Source organism: Saccostrea cucullata, unplaced genomic scaffold (assembly GCF_032062105.1).
Source record: "Saccostrea cucullata isolate Sc308-1 unplaced genomic scaffold, CSIRO_AGI_Scuc_v1 ctg403, whole genome shotgun sequence".
Classification (NCBI taxonomy): domain Eukaryota; kingdom Metazoa; phylum Mollusca; class Bivalvia; order Ostreida; family Ostreidae; genus Saccostrea; species Saccostrea cuccullata.
The window spans coordinates 268802-290730 of record NW_026932593.1 but is presented as its reverse complement, the minus strand read 5'-3'; the positions used below and the strand labels follow the sequence as shown (position 1 = coordinate 290730).

Here is a 21929-nt window from a genome sequence, read left to right as displayed (position 1 = left end):
TACTTACATGTAACTTAAGATACCTTTATGTTTATTATGTTACAGATAATATAAATAAAATTTAGCTCTCGAAATTTTGGTCTACTCGATATTCCGATAGATGTTTAAAATGATACCTTATTTCTTGGATAAATATTTCATAATTTTTTTATATGTCCGACGGTGAAACCGTTTGGTCTAGCGCAGCCCTATACGCCTTTCAATATTAATCATTTTGCATTCTGCTTATGGCTTTACAATTTTCGTTAAACTTCTTTAGCCTGCCTTTACTCGGTATCTTACAATTCAGCATTTTTTAAACCGTTAACTAAATTTATGAGAAATTAGAAATTATAAAAAGATATGCTTACATTAATAATTAATCCAAAATTGTTGTGTTTACACTCTGTGAATATATCTTTGTATCTGAAAAACACTCATTGATAAGTATTTTGCCTCTAAAAATAAAAATATTAAAAATAATTACAAAATTTTCTAATTTAAATTACCGTCTTACAATTTTTATTGGTATACCACATACCATTAAGTACAGATTTTTGCACATATTGTAAAATATGGCAATTCCAGTTTTTTTTTTTAATTATCTAAATGTATCATACGGAATGTAAATAAATTAAAGAAAACCTGAAGTCTTTAAAAAATGTTTTTTAAAATAAAACTGACGTCCATAACTTCAACATTATTTTCTTCATTTACATGTATATCCTCTGCATAAGTATTTCATATTCTCGTACCTCTGAATTGAAATAATCTGGAATATTTTATGGCCGGTAAGGGAAAGAGGGGGTGCCCCCCTCCAATGATTTTGCCGATATGTAAGATACTAATAGAAATATGCTTATGCTTGTGCCCCCTCAACAAAAACGTCTGATGCAATTTTTTTTTTTGGCTCGTCAAGGAATTTTTGGTAGTTGACAGTGCCCCCCACCCCATCCCCATCCCCACCCCCACCCCCTAAACTGAAATTGCTTCCTACGGGCCTGAAATATAATTGCAATTATGAACCATACATGTATGTTAAAAATCGTTTTCAGTGAATACTTGAATATTGAGTGAACCACGGTGTACATACTGTTACAAAATAATTTTTTTTGAGAATACAGATTTACTTATCAAAAATTCATCAATTTCCTTTTTAGTATATCCGATTTTTGAATAACAAATGGCTTACTTGGTCTGACTCGCATGTACACCCGACTATAGGAAAATTATGATATGCTTCATAAGAAGTCAGCAGGAGTAGTCCTCCTTTGCTCATGTCAGATATCACCAGCATCTCCCAAAGAATAATTATTTTTAATTTCTTTGAATACACTTGGCGATAGCTGATGAATTATGTAAATCAATAATTTCGGTACTTGATTTTTCTCTTAAATTAAACCTATCAGGAAAAAAAAATCCAAATATATACAGGTTTGTCAATATAAATATATAGCCTTCTAAATATTGACCTGGTACATGTATATGTGTGTGTGAGGTGGGGTTGAGGGTTTTTTTGGGGGGGGGGGGGCGAATATGATCCTATATCACTTACACTGTTGACGTTTAGCAACCAAAAATCCATCTGTTCAAAATGCTAATTCACTATTTGTTATTCAAGATATCGACCGAAATTGCAGCCTATTAAACACCATTTTACGAAAATGCTTCAGATATGTATTTCAAGTTCTTTAAAAATAAATTTTTAAAGATACCTATTTAAACTCAAGGACGTGGTCTAGATTTACATTTTCCAAAATCTGTAAGTTGCTATATTTAAATCCGTGTAATCTTTATTCATTTCAAAATATACTACTTACATTTTAGTTTTCCTTTTCGCTGTTCTACATACCCTGAACAAGAATTATGATGCAGTATAATAGATTATCAGTAAAAATCCAACCTACCTACCACCGGTAATATTTAATAATTATTTCTTTAAGAACATTTAGTATGGTGTGACAAACAATAAATAAGCATATTATTACCATTATTTAATTTGTAGTAAATTGTAATTTTTTGATAAATTATACAGTTAAAACCTTTATTTTATCATTTCTATTACAGGGTTGCATGACAATTGTCGATGTAAAAAGACAAATAGAATCTTCGTATGGAGTATCTCGTTATTCCATTAGTGTCGTAGATTTCGAGGAGGGAATCATTTACGAAAATGAGCGTCCAATATCCGGACTACTATCCCCTCCAGGTCATGTTTGGTAATGATAACAGGCAATTCCCGTCATATCTGAATACTGATGAACCGGGCATGCTTACATTGGACGATTCTGAAGACGAACCACGTCTAAAACCATGTCCTGTGGACATGCAATATGTAAGCAAGTACTGTATACATTTTAAAAATACATCTTATAGTCAATGTTGGAATTCAAATAGTCATGATCCATAAAATTCTAGTACCAAAAGACGGAGAAAGGGGTTGAAGCTCTAAATATACAAAATTGTACAGTGTGTAAGAATTTGGGTTTGTCATGGCAAAAACGAGATCCGGTGATTGAAAATTTATCTCTTTAAGGGAAGCGACTTTGGTTTTCATTGCGCAATATTTCGCGCATCATAGTAAAATGAAGCGTACTTACTGTTTTAAAGCAACTTTTTTCCCTTGATTAATAAAATTAAACAAACTTTAGAAATAACAGGTTTAAAATTTTAATTATAATTTTATATATCTGATTTTTTTTAACCAATTTTGCAATTGATAGGTCGACTTTGTTGTAGTGTGTATTTGACGTTATGATAAACTGAAGCTCTTAAGAAATTGGTAATAAAAATGTTATTAAAGAAAAAGTAATAAACATACGCTCTTAAAATTTAAAACATAGAAATTTAAGAAAATCTCCAATATCTTTATTATGTTTTCATATAAATCTGTTGTGCCCGTTATATTTTGGAGTCCTCTATAAAAACAGGAAAATTCGTTAATTTTTTGCATTTTGATATGCTCCCTCTGGTAACAAGACTGTACAATTTTGTGTTTCTTATATATAATGTACAATATTGTATTACTCATCATGATATATTATAGTTTTAACAAAAAGTCTATTGTAATATTTGTATAATATGCTTAAAAGTGCTAAAGAGTGGCACTTTCATATATATAATCCTATAGTAAATGTACCTTGATTTTGAGACGGTCCCTTAAGAATACCCGGATGGTAGATTTTTCCCAATTTTGCCAGCATGTACGCTGAAGTTAATGTAAGTTATATATGGTATAAAAATGAAGAGTTTCGCTATTGTAGTTTTCACACAATAAAACCCCAGTCGCACCCCTTAAACAAAGGTTTAAGATATCCAGAAAAGATATCTCGATCTATTCATTTAATTATTCATGTATTTGTTTTATTTATTTATTTTATTTAATTATTTGTTTAATTCATTTTATTTTATACAATGTATTTTATTCATTTATTTATTTATTTATCAATATCACTTAATTTTATTTTGGTACAACTACACACATGAATGGAAATTTGTCTTTATTTTAATCATATACTTATTCATGTGTTCAATTTCATATTTTTATAAGTTATACGTACGATTCTGACAAATATCTAAGGGATATTTTTTTTTACACGTACTTTAGCTGCCGATAGTCTGTTTGGATTTATGAGGTCGGAGCTAATGAAGAACGCTGTAGACACAGTCCGGTGTCCGACAGAGGGATGGAGATCAGAATGGAGGATGCAGGAAAACGGATTTTCTTTGAATATCGAATCTCTATGAAAGCCATAAACAAAGGAAACGACGTCACTTCAAACTGTCCAGATTGCGGGAATTATTGTCAAAGATTGGCAGAGGACAAGAAGCAAGTCCATTGAATATTCTGCAGCAAATCAAAGGGTGTAAATTATGAATTTTGCTGGGACTGTAAAGCTCTTTGGTTCCCATATCACAAGTGCACAAATTGAGAACTTGAGGCATTTCAAAAAATATTAAACGAGGCTCCTCGGAAGAAGTTGAATTATTCGCATATTGAAGATGTTCCCTCTAAACGAATGTGTCCAAGCTGTCGTACTTTGATTGAACATATGAGAGTATGTGTATAGAGATGACATGCATTAAATGCAGGTTTAAATTTTGTTTCTCCTGTTTAACTCCATGCAGGGATGGCTCCTTACAGTGTAGTGGATATAACAGGAAATGTTCTGTTGCTCCTGTTCAGAACGTGTTTCAATAAACCACTTTCAAAACTTGAAAGACTTTTGCTTAAAATTAAACATTTTTGTACAGCATCTTCACAATAATTTTTGTTCTAATTCAGTACATGAACTGATGATTACTGTAATAAAAAAAATTATTCATGATAACGGACAATAAAAGTTAAAGAAAATTGATAAAGAAAAAAAATAAAACAAATCACAAAACAACAACAAACAAATAAGGAAAAATGAGATATCATCTTGAGGAATAGTGCAAACATGTTGTAAATTTCTTTTTGATTTATTTATGAGTTGAATAATTCATTGCTTCACTCTTTGTCAAGCTCCCTTGTAAATATTCTCCTATCACGCTCAACGTATAAAAACCTATAAGTCATGTTGTACCTTTACACTGTAACACATTATCACAGCACAATGCCTTAAAATTTATAATCATTAATGTCCTAACTGCAAAATTTGCATTGAACTTGAAAATACGTGTAAAAATTCTAATGCCTGAGATAAAAAACCTAATTTCCATGTCTTGTTTAACATTTTGTGTTAACCAAAGGCAACAGTGCCCTGTGCATATACATGTACTTAGACAGTGTACAGTGTAATGATGTTTCAATTCAGGATGAATTCACTTCACATAGGTATCAGTAAGTGTCCATCTAATAGTGAAGAAAATTCCTTGAGCAACTCCATTGATAAATGTCTTCAATGTAAACAATTGGTTTGAAAACATTGACAACAATAAGTAAAGTTTAACATAGTTGGCATTAACTAAAATATAGATGTTTATAATATCAGTATATCTAAATAACCAGTGATAAAAGGGAAAATATTGGGACTTCAAAATCCCTCTCATTCTACAAAATAGTGGCTGAATAAATTTCATATTTAGAAATATCACATTTTGTAGAACAGAAGATAAGCATCACGAGAATCCAAAGCCTCCGATAGTGTTGAATATCTTACATGCTTGTCATTGCAATTATACCAATGCCCTGTGTGATGTGTAAAGTGTTTAACAAACGACGTGTAGTGACCCCCATATACTGATCCATGATGATTAACAACACCATACAGATGATAATTCACAATACTTCCATTCTGAAACAAAAAATCAATACAAAAAGTATAGCCAGATCAGTTATTCTGGATATGTTAAGACTGTCCTAGCATGAATGCATACAATCTACCCAGATTAAAGTAATTGAGAGAGAAAAGAAACTTCTCAGCTTGAATACTTTTCCTTTTTTCCATATATTTCAGACAAGTAATGATAACATTCGAAAGAAAAAAAATAGGCATTCATTAATGCCTACTAAAAATAACAAGTAAAAAATGAGACAGTGCATGTAAATTTTAGAAATCATTGATTTTAATTGCAAGAGTGAGGCGGTTTATTGCTTCCATAACTGGGAATTTTGTGTTCTATTCCAGTACCTAAAGAATAGCACAACATAAAACTTTTCATGCATAAATGTAGCATTATTCCACTTTTCATGTGGCGGGTGGAATTGTTTGTTTAAGTTAATGTTCTAAGAGAGCACGGATAAGAGAAAAGAAGAATGAGCAAAACGAAGATAAGGGGAGAAAAAAGAGGGTATGAGCAGGAAACCCTATTCACTCAATCTAACCTTTAACCATGTAAATATTCTCATAGTTTCTTTTCTAGCTCAATTTTATTTTTATGAGATTGAGTTCGTTTAATCTTTTCAATAAATGTAACCAAATTGAACCAGATGGTTAAAAATGAAAAAAAGGAGTTTTAAATTAAAAAAAACGTTTTGAATTCTGTTTTTAAAAGACCTATTGCAGTTTGATATTTGACCTAAGAACACATTTAAAAATTACCGATTTAGGCACTCTCAATTTTTCAGAAAAGCAAGTTCGTCGCATGGATTTGGCTATATGGATATGTCCACCATAACTCTTCTAAAAATTCCACAATATTTAACTTTTTTTTAGAAAGGCAACTTAAAAATAAGATGTAAATTAGAATTGATTGCATAATACAAATCATGCAGAAATATTACATTTTCCATACCTCTTGAAAACATCCAAGCTGAATTACAAGAACTTTTGGCAAAGTGCAGAATCTCATTGCTTTTCGTGTTTTTCCTTTTCCTGAAAAAAAAAACACAAGGCTTTTCCATAAAAGAAACATGAAATTAAATGTCGTTGCATAGTTTAACAGAATGATTAAGTGCAAGTGGAAGTTTCATCGAAACACCAATTAAAAAAAACTAACATATAATTTAGCAAGAACTAAATTATACATGTATTTACATGCAGCTCACCTGAGCCGAAGGCTCAAGTGAGCTTTTCTGATCAATTCAAAGTTTGCCTGTTGTCTGTCGTTGTCGTCTTTGTTGCTGTAAATTGTACACAATTTCGTCTTCTTCTCTTCTCAAGAACTACTGGGTCAATTAAAACCTAATTTGGGACAGAGTATCCTTGGATAAAGAGGATTTACATTTATTCAAATGAAGTGTCACGCCCTCTTCCAAGGGAAGATAATTATAAACTAGTGAAAAGATATTGGCATATTTTAAAAATCTTCTTCTCAAGAACCACAGGACCAAAGAAGATGAAACCCATGTTGAATCATCCTCTAGTTGTGAAGATTCAAGTTTATGGGAATTTTTTTTTATTTTCTTCTCAAGAACAGCAAAGCCATGATTGGTCATATTTATATGGAAGCATCCTCAGTTATTGTAAATCCAAGTTTGTTTAAATCACAGCCCCAGGCATAGGGTGGGGCCGCAATGGATGATCAAAATTTTTCTTTGGGAAAAATAGGAAAAATCTTTGAAAAATGTTCTCAAGAACAGCAAAACCATGATTGATCATATTTATTGGAGTAAAAGAAAGCATCCTCATGTAGTGTAGATTCTGGTTTGTTCAAATCATGACCCCAAGAAGAATTAAGTTGTCATAACAGGAAATCACAGATATACAAAGGAATATAAAAGATATATGAATAATTTTTATAGAACAGCAAAGAATTATGTGCTATATTTGTTTAAAAACGTCCTAAGTTAGTATAGACCCAATTTTGTTCATTTCATAACCCCACAAAACCTCTTTTATATTTACACTTTTCAATACTGATCTGATTTCTTCTTTTTCCCTAGCCATAGTGCTCATGTGAGCGAAGTGGCCCCTGGGCCTCTTGTTAGCATTTACCATCAATTTAGATCAGAACAATATTACTTAAAATGCCAAAATTGAATCCTTTTCAAAAGTTTTTTAAACGGTAATTACTACATGTAGTACAATCTGCTTCACATTCTCTACAAGGAACATCTGCTTCATCGAATTCCTCCTCATTTAGAAGTGTCTCCAAACCTCCCTCTACATCCTAAAACCAATTAAATATACTAATTCACTAGATATGGTGAGTTAATGTATTTGAATGATGATAAGGGTTTGGGTTTTTTTTTCTTTAGCAAAGATGTGCAAACTTACATGTGAATTTGAGGGGATATTTAGACATCTTATAATCTGGGTACCTGTTATTTCTTTCTACAAAGAAATGAAATGTAATTTACGAAGAATTTTGCATAAATGCCTTGTTCTCATTTCTCTTATTCACAATAATGTAAATGATTAAAATTATACATACATGTGCACATGAATCAAAAGAAAATTCATCCACCATTTCTATCTCAAATATGCGTGTTGTTTCTAAAGAGGGAACGAAAAAAGTATTCCTTTTTTAAAAAATACAAAGCTCTCTTTCTCTCTCTTTCACTTTCTCCATTGCATTTGAGATAAGACATTCTCTAGCCTATGTTTGCTATTTTAAAGCTGGAATTTTCGCGTTGTGGTCCTACACTACATTTTCATTAAGATGGAAGTGAGATACAATTATATGGACATAAGTTTTGTTAGAGTATCGTTACCAAACCATATTGTAATGAATTATTTTTTCTTAATTATAAAGCACTGTTTTACAACAAATCTTTAACTAACATAACTGCCCTAAGTGAAGAAATATAATATTAAGGCACAAAAAAGTTCACTTTTATTAAGATATCCACTTCCTCCAAAAACCGGGGTTGAACTCATGACAATCCGTCTCCTAGCAGCACAGGAACAGCGTGCCAGACTGCTCGGCCATCTAGGCAAGTCAAAAAACTTGCTTTTGATGCCGATAGAATTCTCGCGGCGCTGTCCTACACTGCACGGTTATTGCGTAGCCACGGTGGGTATCATATTAGAGTGAATTTTTTTTGTCCTTCTGTATTAATATTTCTTGACTTAGGGCAGTTACATTATGTTAGTTAAAATTGTGCTTTAAATATATGTACTTTATGGAAAAGTATAATATTTTTTTTACAATACCTACCGGTACTCATTTAAATGATACAAATATATGTAGTTACATCTGTAATTATAATCATAACTCAAATACAGTTCAAGAATAGATGATAATTTTTCTTATATATGTATTTTTTAAATATGCATGTACCTTTTGCCTGGTTTTCATCATGTATTTCACTTAACAAAGCTAGAAAAAAGGAGAGACAGTCATTTTGGAATCCAATTCGAAATTCGTGTTCCCTGAAAATTCAAAAGCATCAGCAAATGCATTTGAATGACAATTATGGGATTCACCAACCATTTTAATATAATCAACAGAAATCTCTCAGAATGTGCACATGGGACAAAAAACTGAATTTCACCTGCATGAAACTTTATTCATAAGTTCAGCTATGGTTCCAGAGATTGGATCAAACGTCACAGAGTTCATAGATCGTAAAAGGTTCCGAAAAGCATAAGTAACAGTTGTTTTCTAAAAAAAGAATGAATAAAACGCTTTTGCAATAAAACAGATTGGAATAAAATATTTCAAAATAAAAAAAATGAGAAAAATAAGAAAACATGCATTCACAAATGTGAATTGCGAGTGCATTTTTATACCATTTGATTGTCGACACGGTTTAAGGCATGGTCTGTAGTACTGGAAATCAATGTTTCATAGAGAAATGGTGTTTGTCCTAATACCTGAAATTACAAAACAGCAATTGTTAAAGATATGTCTTTTTAACCCTTCATACTATTTTTCTTCAATAATTAATCAGTCTGTATTTTTTAAATGACCCTCTAATGACGACTTGTGATTACCTGAAGCAAAGAATTAGCGTAACAAGTGTTTCCAATGTTTGGAAGACCCTATGAAAGTAGATATTATAATAAGATACTTGATTAAGATACAGAAAAAGATAAATAAGATAAATATCAAAATTAGGATGTCCATTGGTCAATTAGATAAATGCTTCGATATGACATAGTACTTTTGGGGGTTGTCTTCTTTCAACTGTTGATTCACCGGTTGAATAAATGCCGTATACTTGATCCTGCAAAATGCAAGCATATTTATTTTAACTTATTTTTTGAACTATTTAAAATGATAAAATCCATAGTTTTCCTTTTTTTGTATATCTTGAATATAATTGATACTTTGAAATATACTGTTACGTACTAAGCGATATTTTACTTGTGCCTTTCTAGGGCGCTGATCAATTTTGCTGACATAAGCATTTGCTAACATAAGAATTCATTTTTATATACGTATTCTACTTAAGTTCGTATATTGTTTATTCTTTGCATAGGTATATTTCCTAATGTAAAGTACATGTACTATACCATTTGTATTTTTGCATATTATATTAATCAAAATTACTTTAACTGTGGCAAATAAGATATTTTGTATCGTACGAACTAAGTATTCTTTCTACATTACTCGCAAAATTATAAGTCGAAGAAGCTAAAATTCAAGCCAAAATATTATTTTTGAAGAACAGGCCGAAAAATACATGTATATTCATATAGGGAATTAGGCAATCAATCGCACAACTTAATGTTTTAAATAAAAAAAAAATAATAATAAAAGCAATTATTAAAATTGTTTTCAACAAATTTGTGCAGTAGTGAAGTTTATTTTAAAAGAATATTCATAAAATACTTACATTTTCATGGATATTGTACTTTGGCGAAAATTCTCTTCTGGGCATACTTTTTTCGTGTAGGTTATTACTAAAGCTCGATATTTTCTCCTTATGAGATGATGATGTCCCGTACGTATGTATCTTAAAGAACGATTTCAATATACATAAAGCATATATTACAACAATTCTTAAACTAACATAACTGCCCTGAGTGAAGAAATGTTAATATAGAAAGTAAAAAGGAATTCACTTTTATATGGATACCCACTTCCGTCCCAGCCCGGGGTTGAACTCTCGACCTTCGGAATCTGCCTCCTAGCAGTGCAGGAACAACGCGCTAGGCCAGTCGGCTATCTAGGCAAGTCTAAAAACTTGCATTCGATGCCGATGGAATTCTCGCAGCGCTGCCCTACACTACACGGTCATTGAGAATAGAAGTGAGATACAGTTATTTTGACAATAGTTTTAATAGAAGGATATGGAGATAATAGAGGATTGATACCAATACACGTTGTAATGAAATGATGGCTTTAATCGAGTCTGTCGAAATCTTGTTTCATCAACTTGTTTGTACAAAAACTTGCCTAGTTTTAAAAATTCTCTGTACGTTGCGCATTATTTTGCGTATCGAATCAACTGGGAGACGATTCATCATACTTCCGCAAAATTAAACCATTAGTGAATGCTATCAATACTTTTAAAAAACATTCAAATGCTTCTACTAAATCAAAATTAATTGTTGTAGCATGAAATTAAAACCATCTTGATTGGTACTTTTTGAGAAATTGTGAAATTTTAAAACCATGGAATTAAAACAACTTACAGTATATTGCTACACAAGTAAAGCTGACGGTTGAAAAGTCACCAAGTTTATCATAATGTTTTGTTGTAAGATTGCCATTAACGTCATTTCTAGGTAAATTATTAGTTAAATTAAATCAAATTAGTTAAATAACAAACAGAGAAAGTACAGAAATATCAACATAGAAAAACAATTGAAGAACATTAACTTTACAGTATTACGTACAGTGGCTTTAATTTTGATTTTATCCTCATAGCATATTCTATCTTTCCTATTTGTTGGTTGATTCCAAACTTTTGTCCCAAGGTCTTCGACACTCTGTTTAGCAGTAATGTGCTGATGCCTAGTGTTCAGACTATGTTTTTGGTCCCATCTGGACAACTACGATATAAGATAATTATAGTGGTATAATTATTATAATTGATATTTTCGTCACGGACAAATTGTGAAATCATCAACAAAAAAGTCGAAAATCAGTATAATATGTTTAGTTGCAATTAAAGTAAGCATGATTATTACTAAGCAATAATCTATTAATAGTAATAGAATATCTTCAAATTAACATGACTTGTGTTTATTGAAAATTGAATTTCTTTGTTACCGCCGAAGCAGCGTATTCTGGATAAGACACATTCTTGCTTATATTAGGCAACACTGTGCTATATCTTTGGTTTTGTTTTCCATTTTTTAGGCTTCCGGGTTGATTTAAGTCCTTTATATCAACCTAGAAAAGAACAATAAGTGTTTGACGGTTAAAAATTCATGTTTTAATTATTAAATGAAATCTGTACAAATCGTGATTTCCAGATTACCGATTCAGTTTGTTTCCCATTGCCACCATGGTGTGGATCTGCGACAGAACGTTTTACTAAGGTGTGTACACCTGCCCGTGTCGAATTCTGGTATTTCTATAATAAAAAAAATAGCAGCTTCACAACAACTTTTTACATCGTTATCGGAAACCAACCAGGACTACTGAAGTTAATATTAAGAAAATATAAAGTCACCTCTTGTTTTAAATGTTGTTTGTCTGTAAATGAGAAAAAAGATAATTATTTTATATATGAGTATTACAATGAATTTTGAGAAAGGTATTTATTAAACGAAAAATAAGTCTGTTCATGTATTTCAATTTTCATTGTTCTTGGTTTTAATTTTCAAATTATTAACATGACCGGTAAAACATACTTACTGAAATCAATGAGCTCTGCATGTCTTTGACCAATTTGTTGTCCTCGAAGGTTTCTTCGAAGATTTCTGAAGTATAGCAGCTTTGATGAAATTGTGGGGCTAAAATGCTGAGAATCTGTGCATTTAAGATAATGTAATTAAAAAATAATTTTAAAGTTTATTTATGAAACCTATTTAGAGTATATGAACAATGTGTTTTCACCTGTCCTTTGACATGTCTTCCTTCCTGCAACACTTCATAAATTTTTTAAGCGTGGCAGTAAAAGATCTGCAAGAAATTAATAACTTAATTTTACAAAACATTATGTCCACTTGGAAGAAACCTAAAAGTACATTTTTATGCAGTCAACCATTATAGAGTTGTTGATTTTTAAAAAATCTCTAGATTACAAGGTAGGTTTCATTTCTGCCAAAATTTATAATGTAAAGGAGATTAATGGAATTGCGTTTAAAAAAAATGCACCCCGTGTGTTACAGCATGAATCATACAGTGTTTGTAAATTAGGATATTATCAGAATTAGGAACAAGTTTCATCCAAAACAATACAGTGCGCTCTCAATTATCTTTGAGAACTGTGTCATAAAATGTTCATAAACTAAACTTTATACCAATGTATTTAAAAACTTATATCAAATTCAACAAAGTGCTTTGTAAATGTCGAAGATTTTTTTGTTAAGAATTGTTAATTTGATACATATTGATCAAGTAATGACGCACAATTCCTTTTATATGATACTGGTAAATCATTTAATTATTTTCCTGTCTTATAATAATGTGATACGGTAGATGTACTTTTTTCCACGGGGTCATAATTCCGCGGATTCTCAATTTCTGTTTAATCCGACGGTAGAAAATTACTCGGATTTCTTAGACTGTCATTATATGCCATATATTTATATTACATGTAAGTACGCTAGGACATATTTCCGCGGAAAGTTTGTGTCCGCGGACATAGCGTAAATTAATACCACGCGGAAAACAAGTACTTCTACAGTAATTGATAAAAAAAATATTGAAATAAGAAATAGCCTTATATTGAGAAAAATTGCATGTACTTACGTTGTTGTTTATTTACGAAGTCTCTGTGAGACGGTGTTTTCCGTGAAATAATTAAAACGAAAGTGAAAGTAGATATAGTCTTCCAAAAATTATTTATATCAGTTTGAAGAAATAGAAACACGAACACCTTGTAAGCATTAGCGCTTTAATTTCAATTTTTCAGATATTTTACATATTTTTGAAGTATTTCTTTTTTTTTAAAAAGCAGTATTTCTGGAAACGTGTACACATACAAGAATGCCAAAAACAACTGAAATCGATTTGTATTCAGCAGTTTTATTTTTGAAATATTTAACAACAGACATATTACGCTATACAGAAATATGTCAAATAGTGAGGCTAAATGCAACAACAATTCAAATTACGTCATACATTTTATGCATTATCACTTTATTTAGAATGCGTCTTTCAATTTTAAATTTTTTAAATGTTTAATTTGTGCATTGACCTAGATCATTAATCCTCCCGGTAATCTGGAAACCATAAACAGAGTAGAACGGTCTTTAATTCCGATATCCTCTATTCTTTTGCGAGCCTCTGGTTGGTCATGCCTGTATTCCTTACCACTGAATGTCAACCGAATATGTTGTAGCTCGATCCCAACCCTCCCAGCTAAAGTCTCAAATATTCTCAGAAATTCGTCAGTCTACTAAAAAAATGATTGTTTTCAATCAAGTGAAATTAATATAAAATAAGATTATGGTTTAAGAATATTAAGTGCATTGTTTAACAATTACATACCTTCTGGACAGTAATTGTCTCAGATTTGTTTCTTGTAGACATTTTTACAAATATTGTCAGAGACATCGTTCTTGTTAAAGTACTTTCTATCACAATAAGAGAGGTACTATGCAAATATAAAATGAAAATACATTTTCTTACAAAACCTGGTTCTATTTTAAGAAAGCATATATTGAATTGAAAATTACCTAAACCATTTATAGAATGAATTACACTGCTCTATATTTAACTGGCACCGAAACGCAATTTCTGTTTTTCAGAAAGTGGATCGATAATTTGCTTTCGGTTCTTTTTCGTTGAAATTTGACTGACGTCAATTCCACATTTTGCTGTAATGCAAGGAGTATATACAGACTTGCATTCGGATTTCAATACATTCACCGAAACAAAAATGATTTCAGTAGAGGAAAAGCTTACTTTCAAAACGTTATCTTCTGACATCCAGTATAGTATTAATAAGGTAGGTATTTTTATCCATTGTATGCATTTTATAATATTTATCGATGTATTTATTTCAGGTCTAATGTTGACATTTTGTAGATATATTTTTTTAATCACAAACTACCTTTTTAACATGCTGTGGCAGCTATTGTACATAAAACGTATTAACAAAATGAAATAGTTCTATAGACATTAAACAAAATGACTGATTGTTTATAAAGACTGCACTTTGTGTGAAGAAGCATTCTTCTGGCTTAACTAGACGTAGTTTTTTCTTTTCTCTACAGGAAGCCACTGTAGGAGAAATAAGGCAATCAGTTGCCTCGAAACTTGGGACGAAATACTGGTTAATAGATATCGTTAACATAGATAACTTCTTTGTCTATGATTCGGAGACAACAAGTGATGTCCTGCACGATCCATTCTATGTCATGATGTGGGCGGAGAGTCGTCCTATTTCTGGATGCCCTACAACAACAAAACCTGACATTATCTGGGAATTTGAATCAGATCCCAGACTGGAACTTTCGTGTGGCCATGCAATAAGTAAATAAATTATTATGCACATGCATAAAATTTATAAATTTAACAGATAAGGATAAAGCTTTGGAAAATTAATACGTAGCATTGAGAAAGTATCATTTCTCATCACAGTAAGGAAATCATTTTCCTATTCTATACCCTCTGACTATACTACACGTTATAAATGCCGTTATTTTTTATAGTCATATTGACTTTTTTCAGCACCAGACAATTTGTACGGACTTGTGCGTGAGAAGATTCTCCAAAACGAATACATTCTAAGGTGCCCGGCTAAAACAGATTTTGGCAACTGCAATCAGAATTGGGATAATCAAGAAATCTTGAAGAAATGCATGCTAACCCTTGACGAACATATATTTTTTAGTGCAAAGCTTTCCTTTAATTTTTTGAATAAGCGGAATAGTGATGATATAAAAACATGTCCCAGGTGCAGCACTTATTGTGAGAAAATAAAAAGCTGTGAATCTCACGTCAAATGTTGGAAGTGTACAAACGATTTATATTACACTTATAAGTTTTGTTGGTATTGCACGGAAGAATGGTCACCAGGTCACGAATGCGCTTTGTCCAACGAGCATGGCAACAATATAGAAATTTCCCGACAGCTACGACATTGCCCAAGAATTACCCTTGACTATTCCAATATGGGTGGAGTGCCTTCAAAACGTCTCTGTCCACATTGCAAAACTTTGCTACAGCATGATCAAGCATGTAAATCAATGTTGTGTACGTTCTGTAAAACTGAGTTTTGTTTTGCATGTTTGAAAGTCGCCAGGGATGGAAAACTTCCCTGTGGCGAATTTGATGGACAATGTATTGTAGCACCTATTCAATCTACGACATATTTTTTTGAATTTTGATTCTCAAAGATAAATCTTTTACGGAGGTGGTATCAGTCACGAACACAATTAAATAGCGATCGCTACGATTGTAATAACGAAATGGTAAATATCGATGGCATGAGAAAACTCTGACCTCTTACATTTGAGTATTTGAATAAATGGGAAAATGTGAGTCGTTTTCCTTCCTTTTTTTTCTCTGTCTATCTTTCTACATTCAATTATACATCGACTGTACTACCTGAAAGCAAATATACAATATACATGTATACTGAAACGCAAAATAAATGCAACAAGCAGTAATCTACAAATGTTTGAATTTTTTATCTAATGATTTTCAAAAAAGAATATAGTAAGGCTAAACTCACTTTTCAGAACATCAGGGATTTGAAAAAAAAGTTAAGTTTATCTTTTAACTTTACTAGGTACATGTAACATATGACTGATAAAACACCCTCCTCCAAGCCCTCCAATTACAACGTGAAAGACTGCCCTAAACAACAATTGCAGTTTAATTTCTACGATACAGTAGGTTAATCAATATCGAGATCTGAGCGAAGGAATTATTCCTAGCCATTTTTGAATGCCTATTTTTCAGATGATTAGGTCAAATTTTCTCTAACTTAACGCATTGTGGTAACCCTTGGACTCCCAGCTTGAGATTTTCCAGCTACAGCAATGGAAATGCGCACTTAATCCATTTTCAAGAAGCCTAGGCATCGTTACAGGAAACAAAAGTAGATTTTATGTTTTGAAATATTGCTGCATTACTTAGAAAGATCAGTGCAAATCCTTAAAACTCCATAACATTGCCAAAAGTTTTGTTAAACATGCAATTTTTTTATTTCTGTTAAGCAGACTCAAACTTGACTTCCGGTTATTGTATGAAAATCGTTCAACCGTTAATCAATATTTCCTAAATTGAAGATATCCATAATTCTAAGATACAAAATTCTTTACTTTACATAATAATTTTCCCCTGAAGTAGGGTGTTGCGTTGCTTTTGCGTTTCAGTATATTTGCTGGCATTAAAAACTTTTGGTTCAATTTCACAGAGACGTAAATCTACCTTTATTTGCATGTGTGTAAATATATTACCCCCTCCCATACTTCCGCCACAATCTGAATCAGTCAACTTCTAGTATAAATTAATCGACGAAATAGAGGATACTGGATGCCTTGTAGTAACATGTAGATATGACATTTGTTTCATTAGTGGAACAAGGATTTTTAATGTTTTCACGAATGCGAAGCACGAGTAAAAATAGTAAAAAAAAAAACTGTCTCTGAAGTAGAAAATATTCCATATCCAAAATAATTTTTTTTATATTTTCGTGTATTATATTTTTCCGTATTACTCTGTCTTTTAAGAAGGCAACGTCGTGGGTTCTTACATAATCAATGAGGGGCTTTGAGACATCATATATAATTACAACTATCTTAGCTGTTGTGAGATTAAAAATTGTAAAGATGGATTTTAACAGCCTTTACTCTTTTAAGTCTCTTTAATGATGGTTTTTTTGTTCGATATTTTATAATAGGCTACGGAACATGATCCCATGTCTGGTGTCGTAGTATCCCAACTGTTTGCTCTGCTCCCAATACGGGATGTTGTAATGGGATTTGTGCTAGATTACTCTTCGTTATCATTAAATTTCGTCCAACCTTCATGTTTAAAATGCCATGTATTGATATTTTTACTGTAGATCACTTAATTTTCGCGACACCTTATTTTCGCGAGATAGTTATTAACTCTTTATTAGCGATACAAAATTTTCTAGAATTGTGGTCATTGCTCTATAAAATCATAAAGAATTCTTATAAAGAATTATACGTGAGCATACCGTCTCGCGTACTACGCGAAAAAAAAGTACTCGCGAGTAAAAGGTGATTTACAGTACTTTTTTTTTCAAATTAACATTTTTTATGCGCCCGGATCGAAAGATCCGAGGCGTATATTGTTTTTGTCCTGTCTGTCTGTCTGTCTGTCTGTCTGTTTGTCTGTTTGTTCGCAAACTTTAACCTTCGCCATAACTTTTGAACCATGAAAGATAAAGACTTCATATTTGGTATGCCTACTTCACTAATAAAGTTCTTTCAAATAACCCCAAGGTCAAGACCTTGTGACCTTAACTGTGACCTATATGTTAAAAATAGGGTTATTTTTGCAAACTTTAACCTTTTGCATAACTTTTGAACCATAAAAGTTAGAGACTTCATATCTGGTATACATAAAACACTTATAAAGCTTTTTCAAAAAGACGTCATGGTCAATGACCTTGTGACCTTGACTGTGACCTATACGCTAAATATAGCTTTTTTGCCGGCAAACTTTAACCTTTCGCCATAACTTTTGAACGAAGAAACTTAATATTTGGCATGCATACTCCATTAATGAAGCCCTTTCACATGACACCAAGGTCAATGACCTTGTTACCTTGACTGTATCTTATATGCAAAAAATAGCTTTTTTTAACCTTCACCATAACTTTTGAACCATGACAGATACAGACGTCATATTTGGTATGCATACTTCAGTAATCAAGATCTTTCAAATGCCACCAAGATCATTGAACTTGTGACCTTGACTGTGACCTTTATGCTAAAAATATGCTTTTTTAAATTTGTTGCCGCCGGGCGCATAGTGTTTCACAAACACATCTTGTTTTAAATTTAATCTTTTTCTTTTTTTTTCTTTTTATCTCAAATATATTTCTTTAAAGGAGAGAACACGAGGCACATGCCTTATAGCTATAGGTCACCTGACTATTATGTAACAACTTTTCAACAATTGAATTTGTTTATGCTCAAACCATAGGCCATGAAATTCAAACTTTTGAAAGAGGCTCAATTTCTTTTCGTAACTATATTCCTAGCATGCTTAGTTTGATTACTAAATAGCCAAAGGCAGAGAATAACAAAAAGGAAATGCATTTCTAATATATAATCAGTAGTGCCCAACCCGACAGGAACCCCTGACACGGGGCCACATACTTAAAAATTTAATAAAGGTACTCTTGCTCATCATAAATTGCTCATTATAAATGTTTGAATAAACCCAAGGCGCAGGTTTAAAAGCATTAATTCATTTTCATCATAAAAGACCCTCCTATGGTACCAATGACACAATGGACTTGAAATTAACAATTTTGGAAGAAGCACCCTTATCACACTTAGATTGATTGATTGTATACTGTTTGACGTCCCTCTCCAGAATATTTCACTGATATGGAGATTTCACCATTGCCGGTGAAGGGCTGCAAATTTAGACCTATGCTCGGCACTTACGGCCTTTGAGCAGGGAGGGATCTTTATCGTGCCACACCTGCTGTGACACGGGGCCTCGATTTATACGGTCTCATCCGAAGGACCGCCCCATTTAGTCGCCTTTTACGACAAGCAAGGGGTACTGAGGACCTCTTCTAACCCGGATCCCCACGAGGTTATCACACTTAGATCATCGGCATAAAATTCAAGAGTAGAGAAGACAATTTTTCCAAGAATTAATGTATTTTCACGATAAAATTAATAAACCCTTCCATTACACCAGAACCCTTGATCCAGGGGCAATCAAATTCAAAATTTTGGAAGAGACCCCTTCAGTATTATAACTATGTACCCAGGAGTAGAGGAAAAGATTTTCAAAGAATTAATGCATTTTCACTGGTATATAATCATTACAGCCTCGCATTAGCACCAGAACCACTGACCCAAGGGGCCAAGAAATTCACAATTTTGGAAGAAAGCACCCTTGCTCATCATAATTTGTAAGTTTACATAGTTCATCGACTTTATACCCAGGAGCACAGGAGAAGATTTTAAAAGACTAATGCATTTTCACTTTATAATCATAAGAGCCCGCCCTAACACCAGAACCCCTGACCCAGGGGCCATGAAATTAACAATTTTAAAAGAGTTACTCATCCTCATCACAACAATGCATTAAGTTTGTTTGTTTAATACGTAGGGGAAAAGAATAAGATCTTCAAAGAAATAATGCATGTTTTCCATATATAATCTATATATAGCCCCGCTCTAGCACTGGAACCCCTGATTATCGGGCCATGACTTTCACACTTTGGCTTATTATAATCCTGCTCTTTAAAGATAACACTAATTTTGATGGTTTTAGCCTAACCCTTCAGGCCCCAGGGGCAGGGACAATAAAATCAACAAATTTTGTTCCTCTTTACACATGGCAACTTTCTTCCAAAATTGGTTGAAATTGGCTCAGCAATTGCAGAGAAGAAGCTGAAAATGTTTAAATATTAACGCACAGCGCAGGACGGCGGAAGAAAACGGATAACAACAGGTCATATGACTGACTCAGGTGACCTAGTCACTTAGGTGACTATATAGCCGATAAAAGCGAAAATTCTTTAAGCATAGCTGGTACATTTGCAAATCTATTTCAAATTAAGTTTAACAATGTTTTTAAAAAGTTAAAAGTTCAATGCATTATACAAACAATTGTACATAACTCAGGGAAAGCAAAAAAGGTAAATCATAAAACTGATGTTTGAAGCAGTAAAACGAGCATTAACGAAAGTGAAAGTCTAAAATTATGACGTCATAACAGAGTGACTCGAAAACGCAATGCTCTGTAACGTATTTCATATAAAGAAACTCAACAAAATAAGCAAAAATCCGTTTTACCGGCTCCTCTATTACGCGTCACCAGTAAAACTCTGTTTGCGACCGTTATGGACATTGGCAACGTTTCTGGTTTTCGTATAGGATTTTTTAAGACTTTTTGAACAGGTTTAATGGTACCAAACATATTCAATTCAGGTCCCTTTTACCCATCAAGCCAGCCTTCCTTTAGAGATTTTGTCAAATCAATGTTTTTTACAATTTTCAATGCATTTCCTATGTAAAATGTTGATAAAATGGGCCTATATTATTTTCAACCATACGTTTTCTCCAAAACCCATTTATTTCATAAGGTTTATACATGAAATACATTGTTGAAACCTTATTTCCGATGACATGCATATACTTTGGCTGAAAATGAAAATATTGAAAGAAAACACAGAAATACTAGCACTGTTTTTTAATTTTGAGTTACTTCCCTTCACTTCTAATCAATATTCATTATGATCAAGAGACTGGTTGTTTGTTTCTATTCTATAATTTACTTTATTGGAAGCGAACTGTCATAAAACATTTTAACAAGGACTTATAGTAACTTTTAATGGTGTCTCATTCACATAACCTATAGAATCGTTCTCATTCGGTCTACCTGGCTATCACCACTTTCAGCAAAATTAATTCACATCTTTGCACTTCCCAGCATTCATGTACCTATTCTAAATGACGGCCTGTTGACTGTCTGCCCCCTCAGCACAATGTAAACAAACCCATCGCTGCTTTTCTTTTATTACTGTAGAGTTGAATATATCCCATAAAAAACACACGTGCTTTTGTTTACTTCTCAGTCTGTAACCTATGCTTTATTAGTTTTCAGCGCCTAGAGAATTCCATACGGGAGATCACTCACAATGACTTTTTTTTCATAAGTGAGAAAACCTATGTATAAACCTTTTTTTCTCCGGAAACCCTGCGTTGCCAATGACTTTAAATCGGCATTTACGGTCGCAAATACCAAATTAGTAGGTAATTATTTCCTATTTTTAGGTTCTAACTTCTTTCAGTACCAAATATTATTACAGCAATACCACAATAGCCTTATTGAACTTACTGAAAAAAAAGTGGAGGAACAGCGCCAGCCCCGGGCCCCTATCCAGACCCTGCCCCCCCCCCCTCTGTTGCTACATGCCAGGGGACAACTTTCGTATATTTGATAAGTATATTTGTCATTTCAACTCATTGCTGACAAGCGCAATTTTTAACTATTTATGAGTTTCTTTCATTCTTAGTTTCAAAGCATTTCATCAAAATATAAAATTTACGCCATAATTAATTGTCATTTAACTCACGTGCATGCATGTGTAAAATTGTTCCATAAACAATTCATAACGTTACGCCCTTAATGAACAAGTATACAGATCTTTTAATCCAATGCACCTGAGCGCACGTGCATGCTTGCTGTGTCAATTTGTCAACACTTTCACTATATCTTTCTATTCTATCTACAAAGCATTTTAATATGTTACGGATACATCATGCATATTGGTCGTTTTACACAATACACAAAAGCGCACGTGCAAGCATGCACATGATGACAATATCGTCTTGTCTTTA

General features: G+C 32.5%; 2 protein-coding genes and 1 pseudogene across 6 annotated transcripts; 2 read left to right on the top strand and 1 right to left on the bottom strand.

Annotated features, from left to right (window-relative positions):
* Positions 1 to 2048: 2048 nt before the first annotated feature.
* Positions 2049 to 4180, top strand: LOC134235519 (probable E3 ubiquitin-protein ligase RNF144A; annotated as a pseudogene).
* Positions 4138 to 21926, bottom strand: LOC134235518 (uncharacterized). Of its 5 annotated transcripts, XM_062717661.1 has the most exons (20): positions 21665 to 21926; positions 12304 to 12369; positions 12103 to 12167; positions 11918 to 11940; positions 11723 to 11818; positions 11512 to 11634; positions 11136 to 11291; positions 10130 to 10249; positions 9455 to 9517; positions 9285 to 9332; positions 9081 to 9164; positions 8843 to 8952; positions 8629 to 8720; positions 7780 to 7841; positions 7623 to 7679; positions 7419 to 7515; positions 6199 to 6278; positions 6006 to 6086; positions 5124 to 5258; positions 4138 to 4282 (listed from the first exon to the last, which is right to left on the bottom strand). In XM_062717661.1, the coding sequence occupies exons 1-20, from the start codon at positions 21700 to 21702 to the stop codon at positions 4280 to 4282; spliced, it is 1599 nt and encodes a 532-aa protein (XP_062573645.1). In that variant the 5' UTR covers positions 21703 to 21926; the 3' UTR covers positions 4138 to 4279. The 5 variants fall into 5 exon arrangements, 4 of the variants coding, with proteins under 4 accessions (XP_062573645.1, XP_062573642.1, XP_062573643.1 ...); XM_062717658.1 differs by lacking the exon at positions 4138 to 4282 and having other exon boundaries at positions 4306 to 5258; XM_062717659.1 differs by lacking the exon at positions 4138 to 4282 and having other exon boundaries at positions 4306 to 5258; positions 12103 to 12155.
* LOC134235514 (uncharacterized protein DDB_G0292642-like) lies at positions 14203 to 15900 on the top strand. The gene is made up of 3 exons (XM_062717647.1): positions 14203 to 14362; positions 14631 to 14889; positions 15088 to 15900. The coding sequence occupies exons 1-3, from the start codon at positions 14237 to 14239 to the stop codon at positions 15744 to 15746; spliced, it is 1044 nt and encodes a 347-aa protein (XP_062573631.1). The 5' UTR covers positions 14203 to 14236; the 3' UTR covers positions 15747 to 15900.
* Positions 21927 to 21929: the final 3 nt, after the last annotated feature.

Coding starts and splice junctions, on each gene's coding strand:
- LOC134235514 (XM_062717647.1), top strand. CDS start 14,237: ATGCAAGGAGTATATACAGACTTGCATTCGGATTTCAATACATTCACC. Junction 14,363..14,630: donor TCCAGTATAGTATTAATAAG/GTAGGTATTTTT, acceptor TTTTCTCTACAG/GAAGCCACTGTAGGAGAAAT. Junction 14,890..15,087: donor TTCGTGTGGCCATGCAATAA/GTAAATAAATTA, acceptor GACTTTTTTCAG/CACCAGACAATTTGTACGGA.
- LOC134235518 (XM_062717658.1), bottom strand. CDS start 21,702: ATGAATTGTTTATGGAACAATTTTACACATGCATGCAC. Junction 11,941..12,102: donor TGCAGAGCTCATTGATTTCA/GTAAGTATGTTT, acceptor TCTCATTTACAG/ACAAACAACATTTAAAACAA. Junction 6,087..6,198: donor AGCTTGGATGTTTTCAAGAG/GTATGGAAAATG, acceptor TGGAATTTTTAG/AAGAGTTATGGTGGACATAT.